We start from the raw sequence: 20690 nt of genomic DNA on the forward strand, positions 1-20690 counted from the left end.
GGGACAGGCAGTGACTTTCTCCGCACTCACCAGCTAGAGACGGAACCTGGGCTCCCTGCCTCCCTGGCTGGGCTGGACCCCAGACCCCTTCCCCCAGGAATGGGCGCCTCACCATAGATGGTGTTTCCTTCTATTAGCCCTTTGCCTTCATCCCCCACAACCACGCCATCAGAGTAGCCAAAACAGATGAGGTTGCTCCTGAGGACCGGGACTCCTCCACGGCGGATGTCTACACCTCCCCATTGGTTCTCACGGATGACATTTTCTACGGAAAGGCAAAGGAGAGGATCAAGACCCAAGGGCCACCCACAGTGGCCATGAGGATTGGACAGCTTGGAAAGGACCTTCTGGACCAGGACACCCAGGCTGCACCCTGTCAACAGCACCCTGAATCTTGCTTGGTGCTTGACTTTGCAGGGACTGGAGTGCTGTCGGCTCTCCTCCAGGGCAAGGTCTGTATGTACCCTGTGCTCTCGTGTCTCTAGGACCCACTCTATCCAGTGGCCTTCGGGACCGACTAAGAATAGACTGGCCTTGAAGTTCCGGGCCCAAGGCCAGGTAGGGCCGCCTGTAGTGGTGGCTGTTCCTGGAGGGCGGGGGCAGAATCCAGCCACTTCCCTCTGGTCAGGAGAGGACTGACTGCAGCCTTGCTCCCCTCTCCTCATCCACCACCTCTGTGGGAGTGGGCTGAAGAGGCCCAAGCTGAGCCCAGGGCTATGGCTGGACAGACCGCAATGGCCCTAGAGACCCCGTGTGCCCAGTTCCTTCCTGCCTCTTTGACCCCATCTCACCCCTTGCCCCACTTCACCACACCCAGTCACAGGAGTGACGTCCCTGCTCCCAGGCATGCCAGCTGCGTTCCACAGGCAGCTCCGCACAGAATTCCGGTTCTCTGCCCAGGCTTTGTCCCGTCACTCAGGTCTGGCTTGCATGTCCCCTTCTCGGAAAGGCCTGCCCTGACCACACAATCTTAAATATACCCACATAGTTCCTCTATTACCTTATTTTAATTAATTTCAATAAATTATTTTTTTAAATTTCAATAAATTATATATTTGATATACTATATACTTATATATAATAAAATTTAAATATATATATTTATGTAAATATAAATAAAATTAATGTATAATTATTATTTAATCTCTAGAGCACGTATCACCCAGATACGTTTCTTTTGTGTATATGTGTGTATGCATGCTTTTGTTTTCCCCTCCTAAAATGTCAGTGCTCAACAGCAGGAACCTAAGGGAGCCCGTTTCACAGATCTGTTTTGTTCACGACTGTGTCCCCCCTCCTGCATAGAGTGTGTACTCAATAAATGTCTGACGAATGAAGGAAGTCTGGGTTCAGTCAGAGGAATTCACCAGGCCAATCTTTTATGTCCTGGGTAAGGCTATTCTCTGTGCTGAGGCTACACTGAGGTACCACGTAGACTTGATCCTGATCTTAGAGAATTTGCTGCCTTATAGTGAAGGAGACTGACACACAGATCACTAAGAAATTAAGATGTCCTACAGAGCATGCCTGCTGGGTCCCCTGAGTGTCTGCGTGTACAATGGGAGGTCAGGGCAGGCTTCCCTGAGGAAGACATTCAGGCTGAGACCTCAAGGATGAGCAGGAGTTGGCCAGGCAGGGGGGAAATGGGGATGGATTTCCAGAGCAGGGCAAGCCTATACAAAAGCCAAGAGGAGGGATTCAGTTTGTGTGCCATAAATCTTCCTGACAGGGTTATGTGAGCCATCCAGTGAGCTCCTCTGAGCAGAGGGCCGGCAGACAGCAGACACTCTCTCCCTGTTAGGCCCTCCTTGTGACAAGCATGGCCGGTGCATGGAACCGGCATACTAAGGGGCTAGCCGTCTTTTCAAAGGAAAAGACGAGTAGTCAGGGTGAAGGACTGGCTGGGGGCAAGGCCAGGGACATTGGCTTGGCTGCTGATTGCTTGGCTGGCCACGGCTCTAGGAGGTTCCCACTCCTACCTGTGATGAGGCCTTTGCCATTCTCATTCACTGCTATGCCAGCTGCACGGCCCTTGAAAATGTGGTTCCCGCTAAAATAGAAGAAGAGAGTTAAGACCTTACCAATGTCATGTGTCAAAGTCAATGGCTGCCCAAGGTGACTACTTTCTCTTGTGCCCTTCCCCAGATGACTCAAGTCCACAGGGGCATAAAGCATTTTCTGAAGTCCTACAAGCTAGGCATTTAAAAATCATCTGTTATCCTGGAGACAAACTGATCCAGAACTAATAAACCTGCAACTATGGCATACAAGTACAACAATATTCACATTTCTGTGACCTCTCTTGACTGTTGCTCACATACACAGTTTGAAATGCATGTCATCGTGGTGCCCAGGTGACAAGTCAAGTCTTGGTAGTGTCAAGAATTCCTAGGAGACTGTGTAAAGCTTATTTGGGCATGATTTGTGTCCAAAGCCTGAATCAGATTCTCTGCCTGTAATGAGCCTACAATCTTCTATTTGTATCCAACAGCTGTTCTTTACCTTTTCTGTTAATCGCCCATCCACTGAATGACAACATAATGACATGCCTTAAAAGAAGAAAAGCAGATTCTTAAAAGTGGGGTTTTAAGAATATCAATGTGGGGAAAAAAAAGAAAAAAGATTATCAGACAATGTGCATGTGAAACCTAACGGGCTGGGTTAGCCACATGCAGAAAATACAGGAAAACACGTTCCTGCTCAGAGAAACACACACAGCCCTCACTGCCATGGAAAGGCCTTATGAATGAAAAACCAGACACCTGAGCATGTTTAAGGGCATGCATTGTTTGTGTTAGTCTCTGCAACTTGGTTTCCTGCCTGTTAAAACAAGGCCAGTCACACCTGGACTTAGCACAATTGGGTTATCCCTGGAGGACAGACATTTGCTATTTGTTATTTTTACTAACAGGAATGCTGTGACCTCCTTTCTTCCTGGAAGGGTACCCACCTCCTGTCTTAGGAGGCAACCCTCCTAATTCCCATCATGTGGCTGAGGTATTTAGGTCCAACTATTCATCTGGCTCTTTAGAGCCTAACGCAGAGCCTGGCACCTCACAGAATTTCACTGAGTAGGAGTTGGCTAAGTTTTCCCATCTCTTAGGGCAGGGTCCAAATAGTTTACATCTTTGGGGAAAAAAAACCCAGCAAATTGCATGTGTGGATCCTAGGGAAGCCACATGTCAATTGCACCTACACCATGCTTTTGAGTTGAACAAGTGAAATCATTTGTTAAAAACATCCCTATTTTTGCTCTTAGGTCTGAGGGCTCTGCTTTGATCTGATTACAATTCAATCAGCAGATGGTCACTGTGGATTTTAGAGTTCATGGTCACAGACAGTCCCTGGGCTAGGGCACACTTCATCCATATTTCTGAGACCTGTGCCAGAGCAGCAAATGCACGGCTGGTGTGTTTCCAATATAAATCTCACTTCCAGAAAGAACCCATGGCCACTTGGAGAAACAAGTATGTGTGTATACACAGGGAGGGCAAAATAAAGATGAAGAGCTATCAGAAAACATTTAGGAAAAGGGGAAAGATCACTGTTCCAAAAACCAAGGGTGGGACATTTATTGCAGATGTGCCCAACTGAGCCCTGTGCTTCCTTACAGCCAAAGCAAAAAAAGAAACACAAAACATTATAAAACTTTCACTGGCAAAAAAAAGAAAAAAGAAAAAAAAACAAAAACAAAAACAACCCAAAAAACAAAACCAAAAAACCCTGCTGTGGTTTGCCTTATCCTGAGATCCACTTCAGGGATCTCAAAACCCTCCCCCAGGTCCCTACCTTCCATCACAAAGAAACATAAACATCACAACCTATACTCTCAAAGAGATTCTGTCATTGTTTTTTAAAGATTTTAAAGTAATCTCTACACCCAGCATGGGCTGGAAAACTCACAATCCTGGGACGCCTGGGTGGCTCAGTGGTTGAGCGTCTGCCTTTGGTTCAGGTCGTGATCCCGGGGTCCTGGGATTGAGTCCTCACATCAGGCTCACTGAAGGGAGCTTGCTTCTGCTTCTCCCTCTCCCTAGGTCCTCTCCCTAGGTTTCTGCTCCTCTCTCTGTGTCTCTCATGAATAAATACAAAAAATCTTTAAAACCAACCAACCAACCTACCTACCTACCTCACAATCCTAAGATCAAAAGTCACACACTCCACCAACTGAGCCAGCCAAGCGCCCCTCAAAGAGATTCTATTTTAAAAAACAAGACACCAATCTGACTGTAACAGTCCTTGTTCAAAACTCTTCAGCAGTTTCCCAGGACCCACAAGGTAAAGTCCAAACTTCCCAGACTGGTGTATGGCTACTCTAACAAATTACCACAAATGTAGTGCCTTAAAACAACACAAATTTATTACCTTCTTGTTTAGGAAGTCAGAAGTCCAAAATGGATCCTACAGGGTTAAATCAAGGTGCAGCAGATGTGTGTTCCTTTGGGAAGTCTAAAGGGAATCCATTTCTTGTTTTTCAGCTTCTAGAGGCTGCCCAGATTTCTTGGCCTATGGCCTCATCACTCTGACCTGTTTCTTTTTTTTTTTTTTTTTAATTTTTTTTTTTATTTATTTATGATAGGCACACAGTGAGAGAGAGAGAGAGGCAGAGACACAGGCAGAGGGAGAAGCAGGCTCCATGCACCGGGAGCCCGACGTGGGATTCGATCCCGGGTCTCCAGGATCGTGCCCTGGGCCAAAGGCAGGCGCCAAACCGCTGCGCCACCCAGGGATCCCTCTGACCTGTTTCTGTTGTTACATTTCCTCCTCCCAGCTCATTCTCCTGCTTCCCTAAGGATCCTTATGATTACATCTGGATAAGCCATGATAATCTCCCCATTTTAAGGTTCCTGATGGACACATCTGGAACATCACTTTTACCATGTAAGATAACACGTTCACGGATTCCAAGGATTAGGAAATGGATGTAGCAAGAGAGCCATTACTCTGCATATCATACTCGATATCTCAAGGTCTGTGTCCCAGCATTAACCTGCCTTTGTAGGCTGATCTTCTACTCAACCTCCTGGGCATCTCGTGGCAGACACACATTTATTACCAGGACATACTCTGAATTTCACTGCCCCTGGGACCAGAATACCATCCCTCTGACCACAAAATCCTACTTACCCTTTCAGCACAACTCAGTATCAGCTCCCCTCATGCCCTTCCCTGACTTGCTCAACTGGTATCGTGGCTGGCTCCTTAGGCACTTACACGACGGCCTATTGAAGCATTCGTCTTGGTGTTTTTTGGTTATTTGTGTGTCTGTCTCCAGCATGAGACTAAATTCTATGGGGCAGAGACTGTTCTTACACACTTTTTATATCACTGTCCCCATACACAGAGAGCAAACACTTAAATGTGTGTTAAATGGATAACACACATACATACAAACACAGTCTCTTAAGGCAATAATGCAAAAGATGGAAAAAGAGCTCTATGACCACTGTTTTCAATAACCTGTAATAGTAGTGAAAAACAGATGGTTAACAGTAGGAATGGTTCAAAAAATAATGGACTATCAAAATGACAGAATGTTCTGAAACCTTCCAAAACTGATCAAGGCCATGCAACAACATGGAAGAATGCAAATGAAACAATCAATGAAAAAACTACTTCAGAATATATTTGCTGCAATACTTGTGAATATCTGTGACAGTTATTTTCCTTTTTTTTTTTTTTTAAAGATTTATTTATTTATTCATTCAGAGAGAGCGAAGAGAGAGGCAGAGACACAGGCAGAGGGAGAAGCAGGCTCCATGCAGGAAGCCCGATGCGGGACCCAGTCCTGGATCTCCAGGATCACACCCCGGGCTGCAGGCGGCGTTAAACCGCTGCGCCACCGGGGCTGCCCAACAGTTATTTTCCTAAAGCAATATCGAACCACTCGTGTCACACCTGTTCTCGGGCCACAGCGTACCATTAGGTAAGTCCTGAGGCTGCCGTGCTCTGCTGCCTTTGCTCACGTTGTTTCCTCTGGTAGGAATGTCCACTCCCCACCTCCATGACAGTACACGTTCTACACATATTGCAAATTCTATCTCTCATGCCCCCTTGTAAATGAGGCCTTCCCATGTCTCGAGTAGAATGATTTCCTTCCTTGGTAGCACTTCAGTAGCACTCATCACAGTCTGCCCCATATGAGAACTGGGACGGCAGCTCACACCGCTGATCCATCATGGCATGCCTTTGTGTTAAGGGCAGATGTAGCCTCTGGATTTTAACACAGCTTCCTAGGTGACCACTTTCAACTGAACACACTTCAGGTGAGTTGAAATCTTTATGCCGTCTCTATCTAGAGTTACTTCTGGTCATGCATGTCCTCCATGCTAGAGTAAGCTCCAGGGGAGCAGAGTGCCCCTGTTAACCTTTGTGATCATTATTAGATGGGCTCAGCGATGACTGCTGAATAGAATGGCTACACAGTGAACTGGAAGGGAATGCAAACAAAAGCGCTTGTGTTACTATGGTGGGATCAGCGTGGAGTCTTGTCTTTGCTTGTTTGGCTCTACAGTTGTTTTAGTAAACAAAAACGTTTTTGAATGGAGTAAACCCAAGGATTAAGAAAGAGAGAGATCAGCGAGGGAAGAAGGGACCATGGGTGAGGATGGCCTGGGTACAGCATACATACCTTACAACTGGGTTCCCGTGGTACAGGATATAAATGCCAGCCTCCTTATTTGAAAATATTTGATTGTTCCGGATGATGCCTTTCCCATTGCCAAGGACGACAATGCCGGAACGAAGGCCATGGTGGATCTGGTTACACTGCAGGGGAATGTGAGACAGCACAGAAGACAGATCAGACCTGCCAGCAAGAAGCAGAGTGCTCAAATGCTGCCCCCCCAGCAGGGCCAAGGTGAACACAGTGGAGAAAACAAGGCCACTGAAGATCCCTAGCTAGCATACGACCAAGTGAATGGACCACGCTGCTGTCCCACTGCACACATGCACAGCTCTAAGGGAAAATCCAGAGAGAGGAGTCTTCGCCTGCAAGGCATGCCACTGAAAGCTGCTGAGCCCCCAGAGACCACCCCCTAACCCCTAATCCCTGCTACACTGACACAATCATCTGGCCAGGCCCCACCACCTGGGGGCCTGGGAGCTTACGTCTCAGGGAAGGGCAGCACCCCACTACATGACAATGCTGGTCACCTTCAAGGAGGGGTGAGAGCTTTCTTACTCCTATTCCTTACTTCCCATGCAGGGAGGGCCCATGGAAAGGTGTAGCTCTGGGAGCCTGATTGTTCCATGGGCCATAAGATCACAGAAGGCTGTGTGCAGGCAGCCCAGGTGGCTCAGCGGTTTAGCGCCACCTTCAGCCCAGGGCCTGATCCTGGAGACCCGGGATTGAGTCCCACATCAGGCTCCCTGCTTGGAGCCTACTTCTCCCTCTGCCTGTGTCTCTGCTTCTCTCTCTCTCTCTAATGAATAAATAAATAAGATCTTGTTTTTTTTTTTTTTAAAGGCGGCGGCTTATGCATTATAAAGACCCTTAGATTTATTTTGAATATCTCTTTGTACAAATGGGGAAGCAGGCCCAGGGTCATACAGTATGAGGCAGAGCCAGACCTGAAACTTAGTTTTCCCATTTCCCAGTTAGCTGCTTTTGCACAGTGACAAAATTTTTAGACAATAAATAATAAAATTGTTTCACTCTGTTAATTTACAGCCTAAATACATTCCCTACTTAAACCAGGAAGTTAGCAGTTTCTCTTCCAAAAGGATTTCACAAAAACAAAGTTCTTGCCTGCTTGAAAATGTTCCACACTGTAAGCTCTTCTATTCTTATTCACTTTCCAGATTTTCTCCTGAAGGATTTGGCACACTCACTTGGGTAACCACGGCCTAACAGAAGTCCCTCACAGGGCTGAAAAGCTTGGAGAGAGAAGCGTAAGCAGTGGCATTTCCATCCCCCACACCCTTTCACGAAGCCAGGACGGAACCGTAATGCCCCCTTCCCCCTCCACCTGCTAAACTGGCCTGTCCCCTCCATCCCTGGGAAGGCAGCCTCCTCTCATCTCTCTGGCAGCAGTGGTGATAATTTCCTCAGTCTAGGCTGTGCATCGGATGCCAGCTGCGTGGTAGAAATGCAGCGAGAGGAAGAGGTTGAAAGAGGACACTGCTGGCTAGGCATGTCTTTTCAAATATAGTTAGGAACTTTCCTTCATCTGCATTTGCAAGGGCAGTCTAATATAATGGGTCAAGAACATCAGCCCTGAGTCAAACTGCCTGGATTTAAATCCTAGCTCCGTCCCTAGCTGTGGGATTTGGGGCAACATCCTTAGTCTCTTTGTGCCTTCATCTATAAAATGGGGATAGTAATTCTACTACCACCCAGGGTTGTGTAAAGATTAAACCAAAAATAAGTAAATACATACAAAGTGCTTAGAACAATATCCGGCATACAATAAGCATTATGCATAAGGGGGGATATTATCTTTTCAAGCCCATAAGGAGTCCAACACATTTCCCAGTTCTAGGAAATGTTTCTTTCAGGGAAGGCCAGAGTGGAAAAAAGGGCTGTTCTCTCATGTCACTGTCCTGTATCCTATCATCTTAAGGAGTTTTCACATTGGTGTAAAATCAAACTCACATGGCCTCAGAATATCCATGAAACAAATAATGTTCAGAACTAAGTATCCTAAATATCTATTTATAGTGAAGAATGATCTAACTTGGTGTTTTATTTTTTATCCAGGCGTCTCATAGGGCAGATTGATCTTTTTTTTTTTTTTTTTAAGATTTTTTTTATTTATTCATGAGACAGAGAGAGAGAGAGAGAGAGAGGCAGAGACACAGGCAGAGGGAGAAGCAGGCTCCATGCAGGGAGCCTGACATGGGACTTGATCCCGGGTCTCCAGGATCACGCCCTGGGCTGAAGGCAGGCGCCAAACTGCTGAGCCACCCAGGGATCCCTTAGATCTTTATTCTTATCAAACTCAGAGCCAACCAGAGCCTATCAGGGCGGAGGAAGTGCTCTTAGAAATGTCCCTGGCTATCCAGTCCTCTTTCTTTTTTCAAGGAGACTTGTCAGGGAGGTGAATTAGTCAATGTCACTAGAACGTGAACAAAGGAGACAGAGTCATAAGGACACACAGAAAAGGGCAGGAACCACTTGCAAACAGGAAGCAATATAAATTCAAGATGGCAACATTTACTTAGATTATCTCAGAAGAGGTTTTTTTTTTTTTTTTTTTTTTTTATCTCAGAAGAGGTTTAAGAACCAAGAGCCACTCTGAAAAGAGTATGAAGACAGGGAGAAGTACCAGTATGAGTGGGTTGGACTTTTTCCGGATGTCTATGCCTGCCTCCGCATTGTGGTAAATGTTGTTGCCAGCAATCAAGCCTCCGCCCTCCAAGCGAAGAAAGATGCCTGACGCTCTGCAGCGGTGAATGTCATTCCTGAGCATAACAATCTAGGCAGAAAAGAGAAAGCCATTTGTTTTCTTGTCACAGGTTTTTTTTAAAAAAACTGCTTGGGGAATACCTCAATCTTTTTCTTACCATCTGCTCCTTTCATGCTATTCCACCACAGGCAAGGACCACCTCTTCCTACCTGGTGGAAGTGAGCTCTGTGCCCTGCTTGGCTTTGCCCTGCAGGCTCCTTACTAATCACAGTGGTTTTTAAAATAAAATCTGGACCGAAGCTTGGCCCCGTGCCCTGTATTCATAACTTGTGAGCAGAATAACTGGATGATGGGACAGAAAGGATCCTCAGAGAAGATGGGATTTAGTGGTCTTCACACTGTATGTGGACTGGAGTTACATGAAGATCTCCTCAGGTTCCAAGGGCACAGCTACAATGAATGGAATCAAGTTCCCACATGTGCCTTTGCTAAAATTCACCTACCTGAGAATGTACCCGAGAATAACCTCCCACCTTCTCTTTCACTTTGTAAGACAAAGTCCTATTCTTGTCCATTCTGAATCTTTCTTGGGTATAGTATCCGGAGGTGCAAAAACCACTGGTACTCCAAACTATGGGACAATTAGAAGTATTGGTACCAGGAAGCCTCCTTTAAACAAGGTACCACATCCCAGCGCACAGCTTATTTAAGGGAATGTATCACCTCTTACATTTTCAGAATATATTTGTATTATTTTAAACAATTGTGTATTAATAAAAATATATTACTTTAGGATAAACTGTGTGCCACTAATAAACATTATATTTCATTGAAATAAAAGTCTTGGAGAGGTAAAGTAGAACAGAAGTACAGTTTCAAGGAGGAGCCTTCTGTTTATGATGGAGAAAGCTGATGAGAGCATTCACTGTTCCCACACTTAAACAAGAACAGAATCATATACAAAAACAGAGCCTTTCTTGAACCTATGAGAGAACTGAGGTGCAGGACACCCAAGCCTGAAATCCAAGGAAAACAGGTACCTCCCAGGAGATGAGATGTGAGCACACGCTTGCCTGCACAGATGCAAATGCCACACGAACCCCTAAGCATCCAGCTACGAGTTTTGGCCAGTTGTTAAAGGCCAAGTGTGAAGCAGTGTCAGTGCAGAAACTCTGGGAGTAGGTGTGTCTGTTCACTTCTCCATGGACCTCACTAGGTACTTGTGGGGAAATACTGGGGACAGGACAGGAGACTGGAGACTGCCTCCCTCATGGCAGAAGCACGGGGAAAACTAGGGCAGCCACACTAAGGCGCTCTTGGAGTTTTCTCTCCAGCTCTCCTGCAGAACTAGCCTGAAAAAACTGGGGGAAGGGTAGCAAACCCTGTCACTCTCAAGGGAAAGGAAAAAAACCCACCTCTGGCCCATATTGTTAGAGCTCCCTCTAATGCTGAGGGTGAGGCAGAGCCACTGGAAAGGGCCTACTTCCAAGACCCACAGACCGCAATGACCTAAGACTAAGGACAGACAGGTCCACGAGGGAAAGCCTACCACCAGCGCAGAGCCACAAATGAAAGCAGTCTACTGCTGGGAGGGGCAAGGCCACGGAGACGGCCCCTCTCTGAGAGGCAGAGTAACGCCTACTGGCAAACCTACTGGCAAAGCAGAAGGTAAAGAGCATGAAGCCTATGGTACGAGGAGGATAATCGTAACAAAATCCAAACCAGCTCAATCCTCCCCATACTGACCCAAAACTTGGTCCTTTAAAGCCCTAGTAAAAGAGGTATGCCCATCTCCACACATGAATGTGACTGACCTCAGTCTCTATACAAGACTCAACTTCCAACTAAAAATGACAAGATACACAAAACACCAAGAAAAACAGTTTTCTGTGTGAAATCTGAAGCAACTGAGCTCTTTCTGCCATCCTTACTCTCCAGGGAAAGGGCAGAGACGGGTGGCTGCCCTCAGGGCGCTGGATCAAGGCTTTGCTCCTGGGCATGGGACCAGCTCAGCAGGCCTGGTTCTCCCCGCCCACACCTCCCTGTTTGTCCGCATGTCACTTAGCATATAATTGTACCTGATGCTGGGTTCGCATGAGATACCATGGGGGCTTTTTTTTTTTTTCACTCAAAAATCCTGAATATTAGTTTCTCAGGTTCCTTGCTAGAGACTCACTTGGAATTTATAGGCTGCCTAATTCCTGCCAAAAGCCCCCAGAGGCAATAGTGTAAAAGGGCTATAAGTAAGGCCGTGTAACGTCATTTCTTTTCAATGACTCCCAACTACAACTTGCTCCCAAGTCTGTCTGGCAGGGGACATCTCTCCCCAAAGCTCCAGATCCAGGTAACTAGATGGCATCTTTGCTGGATGTCAGAAATGCCACAAACCTAGCATCCCCGTCTCTACCTCCCATGTTCCTGCTGTTGCCTGAGCCACTCAGGTTGGAAACCTAGGCCTCACACCTTTGACCACTCTTTCCTAAAGCCTTCTTTTCTACCTTTCCAGGCTGCCTTGTCCCCTCCTTTCCACCTTTGGACCACAATTATCCACTGCCCCTCACTGATCTTGCCTCCAACCTTGCTCCTCCCCTCCATTCCATTCCTTGGCTGTCCTCAACTCAGCCTTCACAGCTTAGACACCTCTTCTAGGAAGCCTTTTCCAGTGTGGATCAAAGCCAGTGATCACGCGTTCCTCAATTTTCTCTCATCCAAGCTAAACTTGTCCCTTCTCCTAGGACTTGGGGACATGTTTGAGAAGCAGCATGACATAGTGAAAGGAGGTGGAAGACCTGGGTTCTAGTCCCAGTTCTGTCACTAACTTGCTGTGCGAACCAGGGTAAGTCACATTTCCCCTCTGGGCCTGTTTCCTCTTCTGTAAAATGGGAAGAATAATTTCTGCTCTGTCCAAATCAGATGACAGACATAAGGCAAGGGTGTGTTATAAGCTGAAAAAAAGAGGATTAAAAAAAAAAGCAAAATAACACCACCAAAGCCTTCCTGTGTATAGCCACAGGAGCCCTCTCATTAATCAAAATGTTCTTAGTGATCCAGTAATGCCTCACATGTCTGCAGAGTGAGCCTCATGACAGCACCTTGCTATTATGTATACACCGCACTGCATAAGTCAGGTTCCGGAAGATGTTTCCTTCCATCTTGGCTCGGCCATAGGAGCAAACGAAGACGCCTCCCTTCCCGTCCCGGAAGAGGCACTTGCGGATGAGGCAGCCCTGCACAGAGCTGGCCAGGCCCATGGCCTCCTTGTCCTTCTGTAGCTCCTGCTGCAGGGAGTTGAGCACTAGGCAACTAGGCAGCTGAATGGACGCTCCTGGAAGTGGTGGGCCTAGAAAGGAGCCCCCCAGGACAGGGCGTGGGCCCTGTACTTGGTAGGACAGTCTGTATGTGAGCTGGTCCTCGTCCTCATCCTCACCACTAGGACTCAGGCCTCCATCGCTGCTGTCTGGGGTCTGGGCCACCCTTTCCCCATCACTGCCCACCTCTGCCTCCTGTGAGCCAGCCTTGGAGCCCGGCTTTGGGGAGGTAGCGGCTGGGCTGGTAGGGCTTTGGCTGCCTTCAATGACAATGTCACAGGTCCTTGGGCTCCAAGCCTGGTCCCTGCTCTCCAGGTCCAGGGACATCAGAGAGTCAGAGTCCTCTGTGGGAAGCATGCTGGGCGAGGACTTGATAAGCCCTAGGAGATACTTGTAGGCCCAGTTCTTGTCTGCTGATGGGTGGCCCTCAACAGTCACGGAGTTGTTTTCACTGCCCACAAATTCACAGTTTTCCAGGACACACAGGGGCACATTGTGCAGAAAAACATGGGTGTTTTTGAAGGTGCAGAACTTCACTTGGCAGGTCCCTGGGCCATGGACCTGGATGTGCCCATTTTCAAAGTTGCAGTTGTCAAACTGGATGTGACCTGATGTTGTCTGAGGAATAAAAAAGAGAAAATAGATAAAACAGGGATAATTGTTTTGTTAGTACTCTAACTGCTCTTTAAGGAGGGTGGAGCTGGAGAGGCCATCTGTCCTGCTGATCCTGTTCTCTGTCCCACCAAGGGCATGTGTCAGCCCCCACACAGGGGCACAGGGATAGGAAGCTGCTCTGCATCAGAGGGAGGATAATTTGGAGTTGCCTGCCTTTCCCTCCTTCCAATCCAAATTTAGTGAGAATATAAACTTTGAGGGGTGAAGATGGAGAAGAGAGAGGGAGGAAGTTGAATGCTCAGAGGGACGCTAGGTGAGATGAAGTCAACATGGTAATAACACAAGAGGTGAGCCAGGAGAGTGAGTGTTGCTCTAGGGATGATCAGGAATGACAAGGAGAACTTTGGACTTTTACAAACACAAGAATAGGCTGGGATTTGAGCACAATTTTACTGTGCCCCCTGAAGGATGAGGGAGTCCCAGCTTGGTGTCTCGGTTACACGAAAGAAGTGTGAGATTGTGAGGTGACTTGCTAGGTCTCACTCCTTCAGGCACCTTCACCATCTTCTCAGCCCTGCAGCACCCCACATTGCACAAGCTTGGCATCTGAACTCAGGACAGAGCCAGGCAGAAGCCTGAGGGCTGATATAAGAGAGGCCAGGAGGGGCTGAGCCCTGCCCGGGTGGGGGCAGGCAGCAGGGGAGGCCCAGCCACAGGTTCTGGGAAAGAGTCCAGCCTGTGTAGCAACTGCTATGGAGGGTGGGGGGTGGCACAGCAAAGGATAGCAGGCTCTGTCCCTAAAGAGGGGGACAAGGTATCCTGCCACAGCCAGGCAGTGCTGAGCGGTAGTTAAGATGGGCTCTGGGGTCTGACTGCATGGGGTACCCCTCAGCTCTGCCTCTCTCAAGTGTGTTACTTTGGGCTGGACTTCATCTCTCTGAGGCTCTTTGTCTGCACTAGAGGGCTTGCCAGCTAACAAAGAACAAGGTAGGGAGCCAGGTACAGAGTTGGCACTCACTAAAAATTAGCTACCATTACCTGGGGTCAGGGACACAAAGAGCAGAGACTCCTCTGGGGTGGGGAAGAGCTGAATCCCACAGCACCACTCACCTGAGCCCCTTAGCTCCCAGGCATGGCTGAGAAGCCCAGCCACTCTATATTCCTGAAAAAGAACTGTTTCCGGATTTCACGCTAAATTCCATCAGATGGATTTGAACCATAAAATGAGGGAGTGTTTCATGATTCCAGTGAGTAATCCAGACACATCCACCCCTGAACAGTTTTTACATTCTCTGGCAGTGAGCACCCCGGAGAGCTTGGCCCAGAGCTTACTCACTCGCCTTAACCTCTATAAGCTCTTCCTTATGGCTTTTTCCTTGCTGCAGTTTAAATCTATTTTCCCTTACTTGGTCCCCTCTGTAGATGGAACACCAGTTCTCTGGAGGTGCAGAACCATTGCTGGGGTTGTCCTCAGAAGTCACTGAAAACCACTGTGGAATCACCCTGGCCTTTGCATTTTACAGGCAAGGTCATCCTAGCCCCTTGTCCTGTTTTCAAGGGGTGCTAATATATGCCAGGCCCCACCCCATGGGGATCTGTGGCTGCCCTTCTGAAGGAGGAAAGGCTGACTCGAACATATTACTCTAAGAATAAATGTCGTATGAAACATGAAGGGTCTCGAATCAAACTCTTCTTCTGGGTCTGCAGATCAGCATAGGAGTTGTTCACTAGTCCTTCTGAAACATTCTGGGCCTAAAAAGCAGGCTTTTAAGTTTCCAAGAAATCCAGCACAAGGTAATTTCAAAAGTACTTAAAATTTGAGTTTTTTTTTTTTTTTTAAGATTTTATTTATTTATTCATGAGAGATACAGAGAGAAAGGCAGAGACACAGGCAGAGAGAGAAGCAGGCTCCACGCTGGGAGCCCCTTGTGGGACTCGATCCTAGGACTCCGGGATCAAGCCTGGAGCCAAAGGCAGAGGCTCAACCGCTGAGCCACCCAGGTGTCTAGAATTTGAGTTCTAACTTCATTAATTATCCACTTGAGAAAGTTACTTAGCATCTCTGAGGCTTTAGTACCCCCACCTAAAAATGGGGATTCCACGTCTACTGTCTACCACAAATATTTGTTGTGGGGATCAAATGAAGTCAGAGACGGATAGTCACCTATGAATACAGGCTTTAGATCTTAGCTCTGTCCCTTACTAAGTCTGAGACCTGGGCATGTCACTTAATCTTGGTGAGTCCCATTATGTTCATCTATAAAACCAGATGGCACTACCCATCTTACGAATGGCTATAAAGCTATACCAGGGACCCAGTAAGTGCAATGTAAATGACTGTAGTATGATGATTATTACAAATCTGAGAGACAATTTGTTGTTACTTGGTAGTAACAGTGGTGATATAATTATTACTGACCAGGTTTGAAGTCTAGATATTATGTTTCTAGGCAATGTAAAACTGCAAACTCTGCTGCCAGGAGTTATCAACATGTCAATACATCCTTTGGTTTGAATACAGCTTGCATTCTGTGTTCCTAGAAGGTTAAGTGTTGGGCTGGTATTTCTTTTTTTTTTTTCTTTTGAAGTTCGATTTGGCAACATATAGTATAACACCCAGTGCTCATCCCGTCAAGTGCCCCCCTCAGTGCCCGCCTCCCCTTCCTCTACCCCTTGTTTGTTTCCCCGAGTTAGGTGTTTCTCATGTTTTGTCACCCTCTCTAATTTGGGCTGGTATTTCCTAACCCTCTCCCCAGTCCCCTTGGTAAAAGCCTGACCTTCTCTGACCCTCCTCCACAAGGTGGGGCTAACGTGCTAAAGGTCATTGGTTCTGCATAGCCTCTCCTGGCTTTGGCTAAGTCCGGGCAAGAGGTGTTCTGTTTCCTGTCACCATGTGGCATACTCCAGGACCTGGCTTTCCCACCTAGTTACTTCACCTGGGGTTCCAGTTCGTTCAGTGTGGAAGGGAAGAAGTACAAAGCAGTTTGGGTCTTGAGTCCTCGACTTATTTTTTAATATAGCTTTCCAGGAATAAAGTAGAATGTTGATCGTTACTGATCCCTTACCCGTTTCTCAACTGGTGCAGAGGTCAGAGGAGTGTGTTTTAGGAGTAACGAAAAACTCCCAATTTTAACAACAAAGGGGTTACAAACCCACTGAGAAGTGGCCCAAGTCAGGACTGAAGAGGCCACCCATCTGGATGTGGATACCCACCTTGAACATGAAGGGTGAGAACCAGGCGGGCATGAAGACAAGGTTGCACAGGCGTGTGGTGGAGCAGTGCTGATCGATGCTGGCAAGCAGGGCCACCTCACCCAACTTCCCGTGCCCTACGATCTCCACGGGCACCTTCAGGATGATTTCACCTTGCTCTTCGTACACGCCTGGAAACAGCTCAATTCTGTCATACAGGCTGGCCATGGCCAACGCACTACCCAGGCTGTCAAACTCATGGCCCGGCCCAACGCTCAGGGTACGGCGTTCCCTCCTCCGACGAAATAAAGAAAAGCAGACGGAGGACTCCAAGTCCAGGGCGTTCTTGGTCCAGGTCTTGGAGGCCAGGTAATGCTGCTTGAAGGCCTCCCTCCAAGACTCAGGCTCCACATCAGGCTGGTTGGGCCAGTTGGGGTGGCGGCATTCGGTGCATTCCAGACACAGCTGCCGCCAGCGAGTGCTGTCGAGACTGAGGATCAATTCATACCAGGCTCTGCAAACCAGGCTGCAGCGGCCCAGGTCGGGCAGGTGCAGGTAGGCTAAGATCATGCGCCACAGCTCCAGGGGGAGGCCGCCAGCCTCCATGGTCACCTGAGGGATAGACATAAAACCAGAGAGGTTTTTGCTGACCTTGCTTACAGCTCCCCTTCTTGAAATATTTCCTGCCTTCTCCTGACCCCAAGAGTGTGCAAGCAAACAAGGCACAGCCAATCATAGGACTCTATCCCTTCAACTAGAATCCTCTTCTGGGACTTTTCTACCTGGAGTCAGCAGGGAAGACTCTCTTTTCTCTTGATCAGACATTATATCTGATCTGCTATCAGCCATGCTTCCCACTTGTGGAGAAAACCTTGCGGTACCAGAGCCAAGCAGAAGTGAGGAGGTGAAAGATGAAAAATGAAAAAGAGAAAAAGTAAGTGATCACACGTGTATGTGTCCTGGTGGTACTGATTCCAGATTCCTGAAGCTGCCCTGGAATCTTCGGTTCTTTCTTCAATTCTACAGGGTACCTCAATGACCTTTTTTGCTTAAGCTGTTTTTATTTGAGTTTCTATGACTTGTAACTAAGATTCTGAACTAATACAGAGGGAACCCACCTTTAGCTGTTACAGTCCTAGAGCTCTGGATTCCCTAGACTCCCAAGGAAGGGACCTCTATTTCTTCGTACCAAGAGGAAAATGAACTGAGACAGTGAGTGTCCATCTGTCAGTCTCTCCTCATTGCCAGATTAAATAATTACCATTGCTTTCTCATGTAAGGAAACTTCAGGAAAGACTGATGCGGGATCAGAGGCTGTGAGTTTTGGTCCTGGCTCTGCTACTGATGCAACCCTACTGTCTTAAACACCTACCCCACTGGCTGCCCAGCCATCTGTCCCCTTGCTTTTTGCCCCACACCAACAATCTACATTTTTAGAGATGCAGGGTCCCCTGGTAGCCATGTCAGAGGACAATACTACCCCAGACCATTGCAGCAAAAAGTTGGACTCTGGATGGCTCCAACTGGGCCACTGAGCTCTCCAGGGGAATACGAGTTGCAATTCTAGAATCAGGTTGACTTCTTTGCTGAATGGAAGATAATGAATGGCTTCTTTCCTAAAGCTATAAAACTCAGGAAAAGTTGCCAGCGCCCATTTTCTTTGCAGGGGGGTAAGGGTGGGGTGGGGCAGAAGCAGCTAGTCTACATTGAGAGAAGAATGAGTCAGAGACACAGAAACAAGCAGAGAAGGGCAGAAACCATCCCAATTTCTCTATAGCCAGGTCACAGCTCCAGCCCATGCTCAAAACTCACCTTTATCTTTGCCTTTTGAATTCCATCAGCTAGCTCTGTACTCTTGTGATAAATTCTTTTTGCTCAAGCTGGCTTCATTGAATTTCTGTTATTTATACCTCTCATTTATGAGTGTCCGTTTCCCCACCTAACACACAAGGGGACTGTGTTAGATGACCTAGAGCAACTTTCAAGTCTGAAACCCTATAAAGTCTCTAGACAACTAGAAACTAAAATTGGAAATAGGGCAGACTTCACAACAGACTGTAATCAAGTTGTTAACCTCTTCAAGGTTTTGGTTTTCCTCTCCATTTAATGAACATCATGATCATACCTGTCAGCTATCTAGGCCTAGGAAGGCCAGAAGCACAAATGTGTGATTTATGTCTACAAGAATTCTAGACTTCATCATGACAGGTCTGGTTTTAACTCCACAGATTAGTATTAGGGCCATGTTACATAGGTTTTTCTGTAATGATCACCTAGTATGACTTTACTAAGTCCTTGACAGCACTAAAGAAAAGCTAGGCTCTGGACTGGTAAGCATTACAAAGCAAAGGCTGGGCTCCTGGTAGCTGTGACTCCCCCAAACGAACACTGCTTTATTTACAGTGGTCTCCGTGATAGCCATGTCTCCTGTTCCTCACCTCCTCCTTTAGCTATACGTTTTCAGGCTTTTCTTTTTTTTTTTTTTAATTTTTTTCAATTTTATTTATTTATGATAGGCACACAGTGAGAGAGAGAGGCAGAGACACAGGCAGAGGGAGAAGCAGGCTCCATGCACCGGGAGCCCGACGTGGGACTCGATCCCAGGTCTCCAGGATCGCGCCCTGGGCCAAAGGCAGGCGCTAAACCGCTGCGCCACCCAGGGATCCCCGTTTTCAGGCTTTTCAAGAGAAAATGGTTCTTTTATTCCTTCTCTATCCTAAGAAGGTAAATATAGCTAGGTGATCACATCCATTCCCTTGGCTTCAACTATAAAATCCAGATCTCCAGGCCCAATAGTCTCTCTCAGGCCTTCCACATACAGATAACCAATGCCTATTGAGCATTTATCCTGGGATGTTCCACAGATACTAAAAACTCAGCATTATATTCAAAACTGAACCTCAATTTTCATGTTAGGGCATTACAAAAAAACTGGAACTAGATTCTCCCTCCTGCCATGAAAACTATACAGTTGGACCGAATATATGCTTTCAGGCACCGAAGAGTAAACTGCACAGGACCGTAATCTTTGAGAGAAGGGAAATACAATAGGGGAGCATGTAACTGCTCTAGTTTTCATTCGGGGGCACCTTCTCATTGTGGGGTAGGGAGATGGCACCCAAGTAGAGTGGCAGTCTCACGGAGCAGGCAGATAGGAGTTCTGTGATGCTCAAAAATGGCTGGAATCTGTGAGGCAGGGTGGGGTGGGTGGCCCGTTTCTTGGCTCAGAGCTGGACTGCCCATGCACAGAGCATGCCTTCATCAGACTTAGTGGAGATCGCCTGTTACAGGGTAAATGGTGATAGTAAAGATCATGTAGACCTGGGAGATAATGGAAGTCCAGCCCAGAATATGGAATGTTCACACTGAGACTCAGAAAGGATATGTCACGGGAACAGATTCAAATTAGAAGAAAAAAGGCAAGCTTGATAGGATCAAAGGGTTCTGGCAATAACGTAACTGCCTGTTAGAATACTATTTACCACTCAAAAAAAAAAAAAAAAACCAAACAAACAAAAAACAAACCCCACCAATATCTAGGCTCCCTCAACACGCCAGCTACAAGGGAGTCCAGAAACAGACTAATATGTATATGGGCACTTGACTTTTGACAAAATATCAGTGCAATTCCATGGATAAACAAAAGCCTTTTCATCAAATGGTGCTGGAAAAACTTGAGACCCATATGAAAAAAATGAACTTCTGATATAAGCCATATTCAAAAATATAAGATTGATTTTAGACCTCAATACAAAAACAAAATCTATAAAGCTTCTAGAAGAAAACATAAGGGATGCTTGGATGGCTCAGTTGGCTAAGCATCCAGCTCTTGATTTCAGCTTGGGTCATGATCTTGGGGTTGTGGGATTGAGCCCTGTGTCAGGCTTCATGCTCAGCAGGGAGTCTGTTTGAGATGGTCTCTCCCCTCCCCAGGCTCCCTCTCTCTCTCACACATACCAGTCTCTATAATTAATAAATACATCTTAAAAAAATAACCTAAGAAAATATGCAACCTCAGGATAGGCAAAGATTTCTGAGAACACAAAAGGCACTAATCCTAAAAAACAAAAAATAAATAAATTGGTCTCTCAGAATTTTCTGCTCATCAAAAGGCATCATTAAGAAAATGACAAGTGAAAGAATGGGAGAAAATATTTGCAATGTACATATAGGAGAGACTATATCAAGAAGTCCTATAGCTCAATAATAAAAAAAAATACAATAA

The 20690-nt window shown here is 46.7% G+C and overlaps 1 protein-coding gene across 6 annotated transcripts in view; it reads right to left on the reverse strand.

Annotated features, from left to right (window-relative positions):
* Positions 1-20690, reverse strand: part of FBXO10 (F-box protein 10) — a 64333-nt gene that overhangs the window by 8365 nt on the left and 35278 nt on the right. For 5 of the 6 annotated variants that reach the window (XM_077912572.1, XM_077912576.1, XM_077912574.1 and 2 more), the window contains 6 exons: positions 16487-17077; positions 12443-13276; positions 9270-9419; positions 6632-6768; positions 1980-2050; positions 113-265 (listed from right to left, as the gene is read on the reverse strand). In XM_077912572.1, the coding sequence (XP_077768698.1) occupies positions 113-265; positions 1980-2050; positions 6632-6768; positions 9270-9419; positions 12443-13276; positions 16487-17077 (1936 nt within the window). Of the gene's footprint in view, positions 1-112; positions 266-1979; positions 2051-6631; positions 6769-9269; positions 9420-12442; positions 13277-16486; positions 17078-18277; positions 18405-20690 lie in introns of all 6 variants that reach the window. The other variant, XM_077912575.1, reaches the window with a different exon arrangement.

The sequence above is a fragment of the Canis aureus genome, chromosome 10 (assembly GCF_053574225.1).
Source record: "Canis aureus isolate CA01 chromosome 10, VMU_Caureus_v.1.0, whole genome shotgun sequence".
Classification (NCBI taxonomy): Eukaryota; Metazoa; Chordata; class Mammalia; order Carnivora; family Canidae; genus Canis; species Canis aureus.